The 17,875-nt window shown below is 49.1% G+C and overlaps 1 protein-coding gene across 1 annotated transcript; it reads left to right on the top strand.

Moving 5' to 3' along the window:
* The first annotated feature begins 5,671 nt into the window (after window positions 1-5,671).
* Window positions 5,672-16,746, top strand: LOC131572558 (chondroadherin-like protein). Its single transcript, XM_058825807.1, has 8 exons — window positions 5,672-5,874; window positions 7,522-7,593; window positions 11,466-11,532; window positions 11,653-11,844; window positions 13,311-13,481; window positions 13,574-15,235; window positions 15,897-16,063; window positions 16,402-16,746. Exons 1-8 carry the CDS (start codon window positions 5,672-5,674, stop codon window positions 16,625-16,627), a joined length of 2,760 nt encoding a protein of 919 aa, XP_058681790.1. The 3' UTR covers window positions 16,628-16,746.
* Window positions 16,747-17,875: the final 1,129 nt, after the last annotated feature.

Below are 17,875 nucleotides of genomic sequence, written 5' to 3'. Positions count from 1 at the left end.
GTTTTCTTGATGCTGAAACTGAAAGTATGTTTAACATAATTTAAGTTTAAAGATGAAGACAAAAACCTGAGAGTTTTATTTTTTGTGCCTCCAGTTCTCCTCTCCATCCCACCCCAGGGAGGAGGGAGTGGTTTTACTGGGAGCACTAAATTGGAGATTACCATTTCCAAACAGTGACACGACCCTCTGAAAAACTGATGACTGAAATTTTGCTTTTTCTGTCTGTAGTTAAAGACAGAAGAAGCAGAACTGCATTACCTGAGCAGGGACTGCTCCAATCCAATCCAATAAAAGGGATTTATTATATATATATAATTAATGTAATTAAGCAATATATGGAGAATTTGCCCATGAATCACAGAATATTTACAAAGAGATTGAAAATCATATTCAAACAATCAATTTTAAAAAGTTGTGGTAATGGGCACCTTGTCACTCAGCACCTGTGGAAAGTAGATCTTTCTCCCAAATTTGCTTATGAAAAAGAATGCTTGGAGAAAGGCAAAACACAATTATGCCTCCCTTTTTTTTCTTTCTGTTTTTTTGTAAGTTCCAAGATGCCTCCAGAAACTGGTAATTTGGCAAGACACAAAAGTTAAACTATTTTTAAAAGCAGCTTTATTTAGTCACTGTGCTTATTCTGAGAAAGAAAATGAACAATAAAAATGGCATTAAAATCAGTCTGGTAGCTTGAAAAAGCAGCCCAGTTCAAGGCAGTGAGGGTGGTGAGTGGAGAGAAGGTGATCTCACTGATATAACAAAGCCTGGAGTGTCTTTACAGGAGGATGAATTCTGTTGACAATCAAGTGAAGGACGCACTTGAAAGGTAAAGGTGCCGCTGGGATATTTGACCGTGGTGCTTGATAAAAAAACAGAACAGCCAATCCTCAATAAAAGCAGGATTGTGTCCTGCTGCTCCCCAAACAATGTCTCCTTTATGGGCTGCCTCCTGCTCTCTGAGCCCCAGCTCTGACAGGACAGGTATGGCTTGGACCCTTGAAGATTTAAATGTTGTGTTGTTTGTTTTTTTATAAACACACTTTGGATCTCCTGAGCAACACAAAGGTTTAGCTTATTCTAAACCCAAGATTTTAAAATTCCTCTCAAGTATAAAGAGGTAAAATTAGTACTTTACTACCTGAAGTACAAATAAAGCATCATTTGACTACAATTATTGAACCCTTGCAAAATATTATTTTAAGATGTGTAATCTGATGCTATTTCCATGCTAAACAGTACTCAAGCCCTACGATAGTAATGTGGAAACTTGCTGGTTGAAGCAGGGGATGTGTGAGGGGGAATTACTGCTCATGATAAAAGCAAAGGAGTGCAGTTAAGCAGCAAGAAAGGAAAACATAAAATTAACGCATTTCCCTTGTTGTTTTAACAAAGCCTCTTTCCTGTGGAAGAAGAAAGGTTTTCAGATTAGGAAATCTTGCTTCTGGATTAGGAAAAAGCCCCCATCACATCCAGCAGCTTTTCCCATGATATATTGTTAGATTTTGCCTGAATTCTTCTCTTCTGCTATGAAAAAATTGTTGTTTTAAGTGAAAAAAACAGAACGTTTCAGTTTCCAATGTACAGAAGTTTTATTGCTTCTGTGAAATTGTTGCATTGGTCTCTGCCAGACACTTGAGTTGTCTGAACACCTAATGTCTGCACTTGCAGTGTCTCTCCTTGCAGAGATCTGGCAGAGGTCCCTCATCAGCTGAAGCCACCAGAGTTCCACACTGATGCAAGAGGAGCATCTTTGCCTTTGGAGTGGGAGCTGTGCTTGCTGTGCATCCCATGGAAATTGCCCTTCCCATGCATTTTGTTGAGTCAGCTCAAAGCACAAAGTGCTTGTTAGTTTTCCCATCCAATGTTGGACCTCAACCAATAATGAACCATGGATGTGTTGTGCTTCTTTCCTTTTTCACCTTTGCCACTTGCTAGTTTTGGAACTTGCAGTTTATAATTACAGCACTGGGCTCTTGGCTTGGGAAATGAGAATGTTTTAAGAGGAAGCTTAATAGCTCCACCTTGGTAGAATACACCATGAAGAGTTGAGTCTTACCTACAGTAAAAGCATAGAGAACTTTTCATTCTGCTAATGAATAGAGGGCCCTAATGCTGAGAGAAAAGCATCTATTAATTTCTCTGTAAACCACTGGGATCCACAGAAACAGAAGGGTTTTTGTGGGACCTCTCAGTGCTTGTTTCAGGATGTTATGTGGCAGTGCATTTTGTCAGGGTTTGAGCCAGTGCCTGCTGCAGTACCCTGCTGTAAACTGGACTAAGCAGACAATTTGATTTGTCCAAAACATCTCCAGAATGCCAGCAAATTAAAGGCCACTTCTACATTATATATTTAATTAGTAAAGTAATTGTACTTTACTGATTGTACTAAATGTACAAAAGTAACGTAGGTAAAAGAACAGCTGATTAAGTTATTTTCAAGATTTTTCTGATGTGAGTTCTGTCTTTTAAGCAGAAGACATCCTTGACACCTTGGTTCAGAGCCTGCATCTGTGATATTCTTGTCATGAAGAGGGGGATCTTTTGATTAGGGGGAAGACAATTTAAGAATAATTTCCTTTCCTGAGACTGTACCTACAACCAAAGGAGGATATAAACTATTGCAAAACCCCAAGCGTGGGGAATTTTATTCCAGAGGAAGTCAGTGGTCAGGGTTCTTCTCTCTTTTTCTTGGGATATTAAATATTCTCTCAGACTAAACTACCTATTTGATAATTTTCCACGGACTGATACTTAGCTCTGGGAAAGGACAAGCTCATTTTGCCAAAATTGCCTGTGGATTAGGATGTTGCATACCCCATTGCTAGGGACATGGCCTACTGCAGAAAACATTACAATTTAATTATATTGGTGAATGCAATATTATTTGTGAAATAAAACTGCCTTGCTAGGATATTTAGCCTTCTTGGATCTTTAGAGAATCATTAAATAAAGTAATTCCTTATTACCTCAGTGAAAAGGAATTAGTGAAAGAGTGGAGTTATCAGAAAGGTCTGAAAGGAAATGATTATGAGGTATCCTGATATCAGCAGATGGAATTCAAAAACATTTACATTTGCCATCTGGTTGGTTGCCTTTGGTAAGTCCTTTCTTTACTCCCCCTACTTTACTTATTTAATCCACGGCATCCCCTTGCCTTCCTCCCAAGCACAAAGCAGGGAAATGGATGTTTCTGACTGTTTACTAAACTGAAAAATGAAACTCTGTTCAACTGGAATAATAGTATTTTGGTCCTTCAGGTAAAAGGGCTAAAAACAAAGCCAAAAAAATCCCAACATATTTTCAGTTTTAACACTACTTGTATTGTCAATGTATTGTACATGATACTTTTAAATTTTTATTATTATTATTATTTCCCCCTTAAAAAGTAGCTTATTTGTCAAAACAAACCCCAAAACTGTGAAACCTAAAAGAACATTTCCTTTTGAAATTCTTACGTATTTTGATACTTTATAATGGAATTCTTCCTTGAAAAAAATATTTGCCATAATTGGGCTTAAAATGCTTCTCAGTGTAACTTGAATTCATGAAAATACGAATTTTTCAGTGAATTTACTGTCCATAGAACATTTGTGACCATGCCTACCTACAAACAATGAGCAACAATATACTGTTGCTCCTGTTGTTGTTGTATGATTTGTTCTTAAATTTACACTGTCTTGTTAAAGTATTTCAAAATATGTTCTGATTTCAGTAAATGCCCTAGTGCATTTGCGACAGTGCAATAAACTTTAAAATTTGAAGCCTTTGGATTTAATAGGGACATTCAAATTAATTCAGTGTTGGATTTATCTATATATCCCATGGAAATACTTTCCATCTCTTGAAATTTCTAATCTAAAGGCTATTAACAAAATAGATAATCTTGCAAGGTCTCTGCCCTATTGAATAGGAGAAATTCTTCCAACTTGCTTGCTCTCTTGAGGGCATCTTGTTTCATGGCAGATTTCAGGCTCAGCTCAAATTTGTCCTTAAACATAAATACTGTTCACCATCTGGCTGTACAACTTGGTTTTATTTATCTGAGTTCTGGTGAGATCATTGTTTGAGAGGAGTTAAAACAGCACCTGAAAAGTCATGTGCATCTTGGTTGTGCATTTCTTCATGTTGTCAAGGAAACCACCCCAGGACTCCTGGCACCAGACTTCATCTCAGTCGGTAATGGAAACACCACAGGTATTGGCCACTCAGGCACCTCCCAGCGGGTGCTACTTGGGGAACAAGTCAATGGATCAGGTTCTCCTCTCCCAGCAGCTCTGAAGCTGTGTGAGGGTTTGCAGCGTGAATTTGTCTCCACGGGGCTGGGCTCTCTGGCAGGTTCTCTGGGCACAGAGCCATCCTAGAGGTGAGGCTGTTAAACAGTGCTTTCGAGGCACAAAAAAGCCTTCAAAGCACTATGGTAAACCTGTCTCTACATTTCCTAAAGTTTGGAGTGAGGGCTAAAAATTATCAGGGGGAAGAAGGTGGTAGCCATTGTTTCAGATGGACACTCTTTCTCTTCATGTACCAAAACTGTACAAAAGTGTTTACATTTACAGACAAAAATTAATAATTGTACATTAGTAATGGATTTGTAATTTAGTCATTAAATGTCCTGAAGATGTTGACTGAGATCTCCAGTCCTGGGAATGGCAGAACACTCTGGTTATTGTTCTGGGGTCACCTGTGAGTGCTACAGACCCAGACTGAGAGTCAAAGTGCTACTGGCCTGTTCCCAAACTGAGTGTGTCCAGAGAGCATCCAGAAGGGTAAAGTGCTTTATTTTCAAGAAAGTGTGTGGGGGAGAGAACAAACATTTATTGGGATAAAATCTTACATCATGTATAGGACACAGGGGACATTTTGGAGGGAAAATCAGAGGCAGTCTTTTGTGGGGTCTGAAGTCACTGTTAGAAAACCTGAGGTCACTTACAAGAAACAAATTAGAGCCTTTTTGGAGGGTGAATTTGGGGTAATTTAGAGAGGAAAAGTGAGCACATTTGAGGGAGAATCTGTTGTAACACAGCAGTCAGAGAGAGCATCTTTGACAGAAAATCTGGGATAACTTAGAAGGGAAAGAGGTGACATTTTTAGCTGAAAACCTGGGATAGGTTTAGAACCTTTAGAACTACCCTTTAGAAGGGTAGTGTGGTGGGCAGAGAGTTGCAGACAAAATCTGTTAGGAAAGCACTCCTGATGAGTCAGTCATGAGGTGCAAAACCGACCCCTTTGCTTTCTAAACTGCTCAGAGAGGAAGCTGGGTGTACCATAATCCAATTGTAGTCCCAAACTTTGTTTGGGTTCTTCGTTTGAAAGACAGGAGTCTGCTAAGGAAGGCAGGACCTTCCCTTGGAATGAAAAATGTAAACCTCCTTCCTCCGAATTATTATAAATTTGAAATTAAGGGGCTCTCAGGCAAAGATATGAGGATAGGAACAACAGTTCTTTACTAGTAGGTATAATAAAGCAAACAAACAACAGCAGCTACGGCATTAACAACGAAAAGAACCAGGGAACCCAGTGACAGCCTTCTCAGCCGAGATGGGAAAGGATGGAAGAGAGGCTTTGCTTCACAAAACCCCTGGGGCAGTCGATCCCAGTGCCCCAGCAGGACTTACGGAAACAGCAAGCTGGGCCGGCAAGAATGAGCAAAAATCCTGGGGTGGTAGACGAGATGTATGAGAAGCTCCGGAGCTGTGGCTGGAGCCGCAGGATGTCTCGGCAGGCAGGAGGTGCCGGGGCTGCAGCGCAGCGAAAGCCGGGGCAGAGCCGGAAAGCAGAGGGGGCGGGACAGCAGCACCAGGATCCCAGCAGGGCAGAGAGGGGCGAGCCCAAGATCCCGGGCACCCGAGCAGACGGGGATAAGTCCCTCGTTTAGTGAGGTAGATGTTAATAAGGTTCCGGTCCAAAGGCTGCTCTTACGAGCAAAGGTTCACCCACAGAAAGGACAAGGCAATACAGGGCTGGGCTCCGGCGGTGACGGGGAATTCTCCCCGCAGTAAGCAACAGCTTGCCTGTCCTCTTCCGACGCCGAGAGCGAGAGAGCTGGCAGCTCTCCAGCCCATCTTTTGCCTGCCCAATTCTCGAGGTATCCCTGCCCCTCTCCCCTGAGTTTGGCCACTTCTTTAGTTTTTCTTAAGTACCCTGTCCTTAGAGTGTCCTAGCAACTAATGGAAAAGAAATTCTGTAAGTAAAAAGGAACAAAAGGAATGAAACTTAACCCCCAACATTATCCACCCCGAATTTTTCCCATATCAACATGTTGCATCAAATTTAAACCTTTAAATTATATACATACATGCACTACCTTAATTAAATGCAAATGTACATGCAGATACAGATACAAGCACAGTGTCATGGATAGTTCACCCTAAAGCAAGGTCCCCTGGAGATATGCATCAGCTCTCTCCATCCTTTTGCATCACCCACCAGGTGCAACCTGGTCCCTGAGCGAAGACAACCCCACGGATGGGATTGTCTTTGCTGGAGGAAGTATTAACCCAAAAAGTTTTTTTCCAGCATGCTTCTCTGTTATTTCCAAGAACCTTATCTGTTATTTCCAAGGGCTCAGATTGGGCAGGGCCTGCTCGGTTAGTGGAACCTCGGGTGTTCACTAACAATGTGGTCTTTGCTAAGTTAATCTCTCAGTTCTTGAAAGTCCTCCCACCCAGTGCCTTCAAGCTGGTTTGAAGCAGGCCATTGCACCGTTCAACTTTTCCAGCAGCAGGTGCATGGTAGGGGATATGGTACACCCACTCAATGCCATGTTCCCTAGCTCAGCTGTTTATAAGGCTGTTCTTGAAATGAGTCCCATTGTCTGATTCAATCCTCTCAGGGGTGCCATGCCTCCAAAGGACCTGCTTTTCAAGTCCCAGGATGGTGTTATGGGCAGTAGCATGAGGCACAGGGTAGGTTTCCAACCATCCAGTGGTGGCTTCTACCATCGTGAGCACATAGCGCTTGTTTTGGCGGGTTTGGGGCAGTGTGATGTAGTCAATCTGCCAGGCTTCCCCATACTTGTATCTGGACCACCGCCCACCGTACCAGAGGGGCTTTAACCGCTTGGCCTGCTTGATCGTTGCACACGTCTCGCAGACATGGATAACCTGAGAAATACTGTCCATGGTTAGATCCACCCTTCAGTCTCATGCCCACTTATAGGTGGCATCTCTACCCTGATGGCCTGAGACTTCATGGGCCTGTTGAGCTAGGAACAACTTGCTCTTATGTTGCCAGTCTAAATCTATCTGTGTCACCCCTGTTTTCACAGTCTGATCTACCTGCTCGTTATTTTGGTGTTCCTCATTACTCTGATCTTGGGGACATGGGCATCTACATGACGGACTTTCACAGGTAGCTTCTCTACCTGAGCGGCAATGTCTTTCCACTCATCAGCAGCCCAGATTGGTTTTCCCCTACACTGCCAATTGGCCGTTTTCCACCTGTCCAGCCATCCCCACAGGGCACTGGCCACCATTTATGGACCAGTATAAAAGTATAGCTTTGGCCACTTCTCTCTTTCAGCAATGTCCAGGGCCAGCTGAATGGTTTTAAGTTCAGCAAATTGGCTCGATCCACCTTCTCCTTCAGAGTTGTGTGGGGCTTCATACAGCTGCTTTCCACTTCTGGTTCATCCCTACGATGCGACAGGAACCATCAGAGCATAGCAGGTTTCTTCTGCTGGCAGTTGGTTGTACAGTGGAGCTTCTTCAGCCCGTGTCACTTGTTCCTGCTCCTCTTCATCAGTGAGACCAAAGTTTTCACCTTCCGGCCAGTTTGTAATTATCTCCAAAATCCCAGGGCGATTTGGGTTTCCAATGCAGGTGTGCTGCATGATGAGGGCAATCCACTTGCTCCATGTAGTGTTGGTGGCGTGGTGGGTAGCAGGAACCTTTCTTTTAAACATCCACCCCAGCACTGGCAGTCGGGGTGCCAGGGGGAGTTGTGCTTCTGTGCCAATCACTTCTGAGGCAGCTTGAACTCCTTCATAGGCAGCTAAGATTTCCTTCTCTGTGGGGGTGTAGTTGGCTTCGGACCCTCTGTAGCTTCGGCTCCAGAATCCCAGTGGTCGGCCTCGAGTGTCCCCAGGCACTTTCTGCCAAAGGCTCCAGGACAAGCCATTGTTCCTGGCTGCAGAGTAGAGCACGTTCTTCACGTCTGGTCCTGTCCTGACTGGGCCAAGGGCTACTGCATGAGCGATCTCCTGTTTGATCTGAGCAAAGGCTTGTTGCTGTTCAGGGCCCCAGAGGAAATCATTCTTTTTTCCGGTAAACAGGTAGAGAGGGCTCACGATCTGGCTGTACTCAGGAATGTGCATCCTCCAAAAACCTATGGCACCTAGGAAAGCTTGCATTTCCTTCTTGCTGGTGGGTGGAGACATTGCAGTGATCTTATTGATGACCTCAGTGGGAATCTAATGCCATCCATCTTGCCACTTTACCTCCAGGAACTGGATGTCTCAAGCAGGTCCTTTGACTTTGTTCTTTTTGATGGCAAAGCCGGCTTCCAGCAGAATCTGGATGATCTTTTCTCCTTTCTCAAATACTTCCACTGCCATGTTCCCCCGCACAATGATGCCACTGATGTACTGCAGATGTTCTGGAGCCTCACCCTTTTCAGTGCAGCCTGGATCAGTCCATGGCAGATGGTGGGGCTGTGTTTCCACCCCTTGGCTCTCCAGCTCATGGATCATCTTGTGGATAACAGCATCTCGAGTGGTTCTGTGCTGCCTGTGGTGCACTGTTAAAGTGGCGATTGGTACTCACTGTTTTTCTACTTTCAGGAGTCCTGCTGTAGATGGGTTCTCTAATAGTCCAGGCAAGGTGTTCAATTGCTTAATGTCCTCTGCCTCCACAGCAGATATTCCAAAAGCCCACCTGAGTCCCTTTGGGTCTTTGTAATAGCCATTCCGAAGGAAGTCTATGCCCAGAATACACGGGGCCTTGGGGCTGGTCACAATGGGATGTTTCTGCCACTCCTTCCCAGTCAGGCTCACCTCAGCTTCTAACAGAGTCAATTGCTGCGATCCCCCCGTCACCCCAGCAATGGAAACTGGGTCTGCCCCCACGTCCTAATGGCAATGGTTTATACCTAAAAGATTTTACAGATGTAACTGAAACTTTCAACAATTTTCTCTCTCAGGATAAAAGATTGAAAACCACATACATTCATATAAACTTACATGATTTATTATGATAACTACACAAAAATATCTTATTATTTACTACACAGTATAGGCACTATAAAAACCAGTGTAGTATGACACACTGTTTTCAACCAACAGTGATTATATTAAAACTAGCAAAAAAATCTATTCAGTGAAAGTCAGTGTAACACAGCCATGCCAAAAAGGGAGGCATATCTCTTTTGCTTATCTTTGAGAGGGAACTGAGAGGTGTCAACAATCAGGGAGGGATTGTTACACATAGCATTCCAAGAAGGAGTATGTTGCAAGACCTGCTGTTGTTAATATTTGGGATTGGGTGGCTCGAGGCTCAGCCTGTGGGACTATTGGGTGTCAGTTCCTTTCAGGCACAGAAGCTGGAGCTTCTCAGGCCTGAGTGTGTCATCGTCCACTGACAGAAGCCATGGGACAACAAGGCAGCTTCAAGCTCAAGAGTGGAATGGTGAGGCAAGAGCAAGCTTGGAGCTGAAGAGGATGCATGAGAGGCCCTCTGGGCAAAGGGCCTTCCTGGCATGGCCAGGGCACCTTTCAGGGTGCCATGGCTGGCTTTGCACTGAGCAACCTCCTTGTGTACAGGGCTGGGTCTTTGCTGTGGTTGGCCTTTTGCCATTGTGCTCCTTTGGCTGCATGGAGAGAGGGGCAATCCTGTAAGGAGGGTGAGAGCCCCTGTCTCCACAGCTGAGGGAGGAAACGGCGCTCCCCTGGCCCGCAGCCCAGCCACACTGTAAGCAGGGCAGGGCTCTTCCCCAGCCCCAGCAACTTTCTGCCTGCTGCTGGTCCCTGGCCAGCGTGACCCCCTGTACTTGGGGCACATCACAGTCTTTGTCCCTGCGCCAGCCCTGAAGCGCTTCAGCACGTCGAGGCCCCTGTTCCCTCCCTGCAGTGCAGTGCAGCGGCAGGTCTGATGCTTTCCTCTCCCACTCAGTGGCAGGAATGGCTCCCCAGAGTGGGTTGCCTGCACAGAATTTGCTCCCTCTTCTGGGACCGTCTTCTCCTCCCATGTCTCCCCCTTAGTTGGTGTGAGTGAGCAAGTGCATTTGTGCTTTACCCCCCCTTTAGAAATAGAGCAGTGTAGCTGAGACTTCCCAGGAGGGGAAGAGGAGCTCTGTGCAGCCACAGGCAGGAACTCAAAATGCACAGATGGAGAAAGTGTCTGGCCTTGTCCCTGCTTTCTGTCGAAAGTCGCTCAGCAGTAGGGCATGCCAGCCCTGTACTCAGGGCACATGTCAGGACCCTATGGTGTCCTTTGTCCCCAGGAGCAAGCCCCAGGTCACAGCAGGGCTGGGGAGGCTGCTTTAGCCAGGTGACAGGAACGAGCACTCCCAGGCCCTTGCCAGGGTGCAGGATGAAGTGCTGTGCTGCAGGTTGCGGTCCCGCCTTTGGCACTGCTTTGGGCTGATGCCACCTCCCTGCTGGCCTTGTTGAGGAGGCTCCCGGGGCTCCTGCAGATGGCTGTGTTGCTGTGCTGTGCCATGGCTGGGCTCTGGCAAGCAGGGTGCAGGCAGCAGCCTGTGCTCCGTGGTGCTTGTTGGGGTGCTGGGCTGTGGGGGGCGGCTCCGTAAGTGGGGTTGTGTGTGTCCCCTGGCCTTGGCAGGTTGTCGGAGAGACCCCCTGTAATCAGGTGGCTTTCCCTGGCCCTGGCCTTTCAGAGGCATGGGGTCAGGAGTCGTGGAGCCAGGCATGTGCCCTCCCTGTCCTCGGGGCTGGGCTCCTGGCCCCTCAGGCCCCTCAGCTTTAGGCCATAAGCTCGACTGCCTGACTGCAGAGTCTCGTTCCTGTTGCCACAGGGAAAGGCCGAGCTCTGTGGCTCCCTGGGTGTCACCAGCCTGTAAGCAGGCTGTGGGTCTGGGAGCCTTTGTGCTCCCTCAGCTGGCAGCTTGCATGGGGCACCCGCCCCGTTAATGGGGAGCACCCCAGAATTGGAGAGAAGGAACCTCCATAGGCCTTGGGGACCAGGGCTGCCCTGTAAGTCAGGGCCAGTGCTCTGCAGTCCGGGCAGCAGCTTGAGCCCCTTGTGAGCAGGGGGGCAGCCCCTTGTGAGCAGGGGGGCAGCCCCTTGCCCACTGCTTGGCATACCCAGCTTCATTTGCCTGGCTCCCAGCACCATGTGGGACTGCTCTGGACATTGCAGTGGTGAGTCAAGCTGAAGTTGGAGGCTTTTGGGCAGTTGGGGGCAGGGGGTCTGTGGGTGCTGGCTTGAGGATCTCACTGTGGGGCTGTTGGGTCGTGGTTCCTTTCAGGAGCTGGAGCTTCTCAGGCCTGATTGTGTCGTTGTTCATTGCAGAAGCCATGGGATGATGAGGTATGCAAGCACGAGCAGCAGCGGCTTCAAGCTTGAGCGGAAGGGCAAGGTAAGCGCAGCAGGAATGGCTGGCAGGTCTGGGAAGAAGCCAGTGTCTGTACTGGGACATACTGGTTCTGGCATCTGAGCTTGCTGTAGGGAGGCAGCCATTCTTTTCTCTCCCTGATAGGGCACGGGACATGAAGGTAGCATACCAAACTTCCATTCTGGCCACTGTCCAGCCCACCCTGCTCCCCTCTGCCTGGCCCTTCCATCATTTCCCCTGGCTGGGAGCCCCCTCCTCTGGCTTGTCTACAGCCTGTACAGCAAAACCTCCCTGGTGGTGGCCTCGGCTCTGCTGGAGAACCACGGGGAGGGTAAGGTGTGGTACCAGGCACTGAATGCCACATCTGGCCCTTCCCCAGCCTCACCCCATGGTTTTATTTTGCTCATTTACCCAGCAATGATCTCCCCAGCTTCAGCTTCTACTGAGGCTGCTGAATTGGGGAAGGGCTTGAAGGGGAACAAGATACTAGCATCAAATCTTCCAAGATTTTTGCCAGGCTCTGGATCTCTTCCTGTTCCCTGTGAGAATAAAACAACAGTCTGGGAGGAAAATGAATGCCTCAATGTCCTTCTGTAAGCTAATGACGTGTCATGCAGGCACTGCCACCCCAGCCTCTACTAAAGAAGCAAAAAAGCAAAATGAAGAGAGTGGAGGGCTGTAAACATGGCACATCTGGTCAGCTACCTCTCCTTTTTGATCAAGCTTACCACTGCCATTGCAATTCTGTCCGGATGTCACCTTTCTACCCTGCACCTCTGTAGCTCCTGTGACTAACACAGCCTGGAAAGGGAAGGCAGAGCCCTGGAAACGGTGAATGCAAGCCCCACATGGGCTTTGTTGGGCTGGTGCTCCCAGCCCCGGTGCATTGAGCGGGAGGCAATGTCTGGGTTGCTGCCCTCTCTCCAGGGGTGGCTTACCCTTCCTCCCCCCGTCCTTTTCCTCCTCCCCCGTCTCTGGCTCTGCCCGGTGAGAGCTGCTGGGAAAGCAACACAACGGGGCCCATTCATTTCTCACTTCTGCAAGGAGAGCAAACACCGGCACAGGAGCTCAGCAGCTGCTAGACAGGGCAGGGGACGCTTTCCTCTCTTCGACACATCTTGAAGTGCAGGTACTCCAAATCTCGGGTGTGTGAACCCTCCAGGTGTGAGGGACGGAGTGATGGCATGATGTCTGGCACGTGGCAGTGCTCCAGACACAGCATGGGGACTGAGTTTAGGGACATTACATTGGTGTCACTGGGCAGTGGGTGTGCAGGAGAGGGCTGCCCCAGTGTGTGTGGGGAGCCTGCAGCAGGACTAGATGGGGCAACAGCAGGAGGGCAGTGCTGGGGCATGGGACCACACGGGATGATGAGCTACATTGGGCATGGGGCTGTGCACTACAGCGGTTCTACAAATTTGAGCCTTGCACACCCCACTGGTGCTGTCTCGGAGCTTAGCAGGATGTATTGGTCATATCTGCAGCCTGCTGCCTCCCCTGTGTTTGCCCCAGCCTTGGCCTCTCTCTGGTACCTTCGCCCCAGGGGCTCACTCCTGCCCAGCCAAAACCAACCTGTCCTTCCTGCAACTAAACAGTGGAGTTCTATTCCAAACACTGCTATGAATAGCTTAGGGGAGAAGCAGGGAGCTTGCAGGGTATAGAGTTGGAAGGCAGATGACCAGGATGGTGGAGACATGCGACCTTTGCCATTTAAAGAAGGGAAGCAACTCAGAAGCCTGTGTGATCACATTCCCTGGATGGCTACACCTGCTTGCCTTACAAAAAAAATTGTCTCTCCCCAGCCACAGGAGCCCTCCAACATGGGGCCATGCTGGGGGCTCCTCCTGCTCGCAGCAGCCCTGGGGACAACAGCTGCTGCCCGCTGCCCTACACCCTGTGTCTGCGACAACCTCCGTGCCCACGTCCTGTGTGTCAATGGGAGCCTGACGGCCATCCCTGACACCATCCCAGAGGTGAGCAAGGGGAATAAAGGTCGAGGGATGGGGAGAGAAGATAGGTATGGGAGCCCTGGGGTAACTCCGTGTTTTATTTGTGTGACTGACAGCTCACAAAAAAACTAGATCTTCGTGGCAACAGTTTCACTGTCATCCCAGCGAGAGCCTTCCTTGCCACCCCCTACCTGACACACTTAGACCTCCAGCATTGTAAGGTGGAGAGGCTGGAAGAAGGGGCTTTCCGGGGTCTGGGGAGGCTTGTCTACCTCAACCTGGCCTCCAATGGCATAGCCCTCCTCTACCAGGAGTCCCTGGATGGGCTCTTCTCCCTCCAGCAGCTCATTCTGGAGGGGAATCGCATTGAAGAGATACAGCCTGGTGCTTTTGGCCATCTGGGATCCCTCACTGTCCTCGACCTGAGGGCAAATGCTTTGGTCTACCTCCCAGACATGGTCTTCCAGGGTCTACAGGTTCTTAGATGGCTCCGGCTGTCGCACAATGCCCTCCATGTGCTGGGCAATGAGGCCTTTGCTGCTCTGCCTGCCCTGCGCAGGCTGAGCCTGGACCACAATGAGCTGCAGACACTGCCTGGCGAGGCTCTGGCCAGGCTGGATGGGGCTACCTGGCTAGACCTGGGCCACAACCCCATCACCTATGTGGCCGAAGAAGCCCTGGCCATGGCCTCCCTGAGGCACCTCTTCCTGGATCATGCCTCCCTCCAGGATGTGGCACAGGATGCTTTTGCCCGCAGTCCCCAGCTCCGTATGCTGGACCTCCGGGAAAACCAGCTGCAGGGGATGCCACCCCTGGCTGGGGCGGGGGGGCTGGTAAGGGTCAGCCTGGATGGGAACCCTCTGCTCTGCTCCTGCCTCCTGCGCCCCTTCCACAGGTGGCTGGCAAGGGCACGGGTGCAGGCCGAGGGTGCTTGTGCTGCACCCCCTGCCCTCCGTGGCCGGTCCCTCAACTCCCTGAAGTCCCCTGAGATGAGATGCAGTCGCCTCCGGCCACCCCCTAGCCCCGCTGCACCGCCAGAACAGCCAAGGGCAGGCAGCAGCAGGCAGTGCCCCCGGGGGTGTGTCTGCTCTCCCGACTTCCATCATGGGTCCTGTGAGAACAGGGACCTGCGGGAGATTCCTCGGGACTTCCCTGAGGACACCCGCCTTCTCGACCTGCGCCGAAACCACTTCAGGACAGTGCCACCAGATGCCTTCCTCGGCCTGAAGGAGCTGGTGTCACTCCACCTGCAGAGGTGCAGCATCAGGGCATTGCACCCCGGGGCACTCCGCGGGCTGGAGAGCCTGGTCTACCTGTACCTCACCAACAACCACCTCTCCACCCTGGCAGCTGCTGCCTTTGAGGGGGCCCCGCAGCTGGCCTACCTCGACCTGGACCATAATGCCTTCACCCATGTGCCTGCAGGCACCTTCCGGCTCCTGCCCAACCTCATCTCCCTCCATCTGCAGCACAACGCCATCGGGGAACTGGCAGAGGGCGACCTGGCTGGAGCCAGGGGGCTCCGCTGGCTCTACCTAGCTGGGAATGCCATCAGGCACATTGCCCCTGCTGCCTTGGCTCCCACCAAGATGCTGGAAAAGCTGGAGCTGGAGGGAAACCACCTGTCAGAGGTGCCCACAGCAGCCCTGCAGGGCCTGCCTGCCCTGAGTGAGTTGAAGCTGTCCCGAAACCCCATCAAGCACATGGGGGATGGTGTTTTCCTGCCGGTGGCCTCCAGCCTGCAGCACCTCTACCTGGACAACATGGGCCTGGAGTGGGTGAGTGCACTATGGGGCTCCCAAGGGGAAGTGGCATCACAGGGCATATTACAGATTCCTATAGGGGAATTGAAACAGACATCCCTGAATTCCCAAGCCTTCAGGAGATGTTCTGGCTGGGAAGCCAGATCTCTTCAGGCTCAGCTATAGCATTGCCTTGCTTCAACCTTGGTCCTGGCTCCCCTGGAAGAAGCTTACTCCCTCCAGTCCTTAAACACCCAATTTCACTGGGGTCCAGACCATTCCCTAAATCACCTCCTTACCCCAGCTCTGGCCAGATTTCTCTTTCTCTTATTACAGGCTGTCCTGCAGGACTCTTCACTGCTATTAACCCAAGTATTTCCATCCTCTCAAGGAAGTGGTGTTAGCAGCACCCTCATAAAAATTGTGTGTATCTTAACAGCACCCAGGTATCACTCTGAGACCTCCTGCATATGAACTTCTTTCTAAGAAGACTGAACAGGGGTCTAATGAGTTCCAAAACATGATTGAAACTGCTTGAATTAATTAACAGTTTCCCTTCTTTAAAGCAGCTCTTTCATGGGGTTGCCAGATTCAGGACAAGTTGTCAGGTCCCCCAAGTTGATCAGAAGTGCAGGGGCAGAGATCTGCTCCCCTGCCTTGATCAGCATGTCCCTGACTTTCCCTTCTTCCATTGCAGATTTCCCCCCATGCCTTCACTGGTCTTGGTCCCAAGATCAGAAGCCTCTACCTGGAGAGCAATAAAATGAGTAACATACCCGACATGAGCAACTTCACGGGGCTGGAGATCCTCAACCTGCAGGATGTGCCTTTCCACTGTGACTGCCAGCTCCTTCCTCTGCATAGGTGAGTGTTGCGAGCTGGGAACAGCCCCAGGGATCTGCCTGGGGGACGGCTGGACCTCCCATGCTGAAGGCACAAGCTCACAGCACACTGGTTGTTTTTGGTCTTTTCCCGTGGTGGTGAGATGTAGCACACATCTATGTGCAAGGATGGAAGTTGCCTGGGCTTTCTGGCTGTAGGGAAAGCAGCCAAAAGCTGGGGTGGGCAAATTTTCAGATATTCAGAGGTCACCCAGGTGACCTGGCCTTACTTAGAAGTGATTATCCACTTACAGGCATAGACTTTTGTCCTTCCTTTTGCCCTGCCTCATTCTTTTCCCTGATCTTCTGCCACATTTCTAGGTGGATCAACAAACTCAACCTTCGCATAGGGGCCACCTGTGGGTCCCCTGCAGAAGCCCAGGGACTGAAGGTGAAGCTTTCCACCACTTTCCAAACTTGTCCTGGCTGGGGACACGGCGAGGCTGGGGAAAACAATCCTAACAAGACTAAGGCTGCAAGCAAGCCCAGCAAGAAAAAGAGGTCGGGAAAACCTCCAGCCAGAGGCTTCAGTAAGAGCAGAGCATAGGGTTTCTTAAGGTGTGTAGGACATGTGCTGGGCCATATCTACAGTCTGGCTAGAGCAGTTTTTCTAGACTTGTCCCCACCCTGGGGACATGAGTATAGCCCAAGGTGCAAAGGAGAGCCTGTGCCAACCAAAACAATGCTGATTTGCCAAAGATGCAGGGTTTGGTTTTGTAGGACACAGAGGCACATTCCATAGAGTCTGCAGCATACTTTGGTGATGCAAACAATGAAGCCAAATACTTGCTGCTTCTTTCCAAGGCTTCTTCCAGCCTTATGGAAAAGCTGATATCCACAAGGTTGGTTTTGTTTTTGAGAGCACTTTCCCAGCTTGCAAAATCATAACAGAACCCTAAGTGCGGCTGCAACCAGCACCATCCAGTAAGGTCCTGCACTGGCACAAATCCTATGCTAGAAAGCTTAAAAATTATTAGTGAAAATGTTGCCTTGATTCCCAGCAGTTCCTCAGAATTAAAAGATGCACATGGAAGCCTTTTTATTTCCTGCAGAATTTGATCAGTGATCCACAAGTAATCCCATGATAAGCAATGTGCTCAACCTATTCCCCATGACTGCATAGGTTGGGAGCCCAGGCCCCAGAAGTTTGCTTAAACTGAAAAGGCTTTAAAAGATAAATTTACAGATATGTTTTGACTAACTCTGGGTATTGGTGGCCTGGAAAGCAATATGCAAGCCTTAGGCCTCTTCCCGAAGTTGGTCACAGGGCTTCAGGGTATGACTGTAGATCAAATTTACAGTACAACTGTTCAAAAAATTAAAAACTCAAACCATGCTCCAAGTCCTCTGCAGTTCTGGGTTTAAAAGCAAGAAAAGACAGAAGCAGACACATAGTGTGGATGAACATCTGGGTTTGAGGCTGGCGCCACAGAGAAGGTTTTAGCTTTTGAGACAATGGTGTGTGCTTTAGTGATTGTAAAATTACTGTGGGTGTGCTTTAATGATTGTAACATGTTAGATGGATGGGATCCACCTGTCTATAAGGGGTAAGAAAATTTTTGGCAGCAGCTGCCTAATTTGGTGAGATGGGCTTTAAACTAAGGAACTCCGTGCAGGTGAATTCCAAAGTCCCATGGCTTCCTCTGGGGTGTAGATCATATCAATCAGTGCAGTGAAAGGTGTTCCTTGACTGTCCCTTAAGGTGAGCATCTAAGAGCCACCACTGTGTTTATGGTTGTGGTGAATCGTCCTGAACTCCTTCTTGGGTAATCCAATTGCTTGATTAAACCAGATG

This window comes from Poecile atricapillus, chromosome Z (assembly GCF_030490865.1).
Source record: "Poecile atricapillus isolate bPoeAtr1 chromosome Z, bPoeAtr1.hap1, whole genome shotgun sequence".
Taxonomy (NCBI): Eukaryota; Metazoa; Chordata; class Aves; order Passeriformes; family Paridae; genus Poecile; species Poecile atricapillus.
The sequence above is the reverse complement of the archived record's forward strand: the minus strand, read 5'-3'. Positions and strand labels throughout refer to the sequence as shown.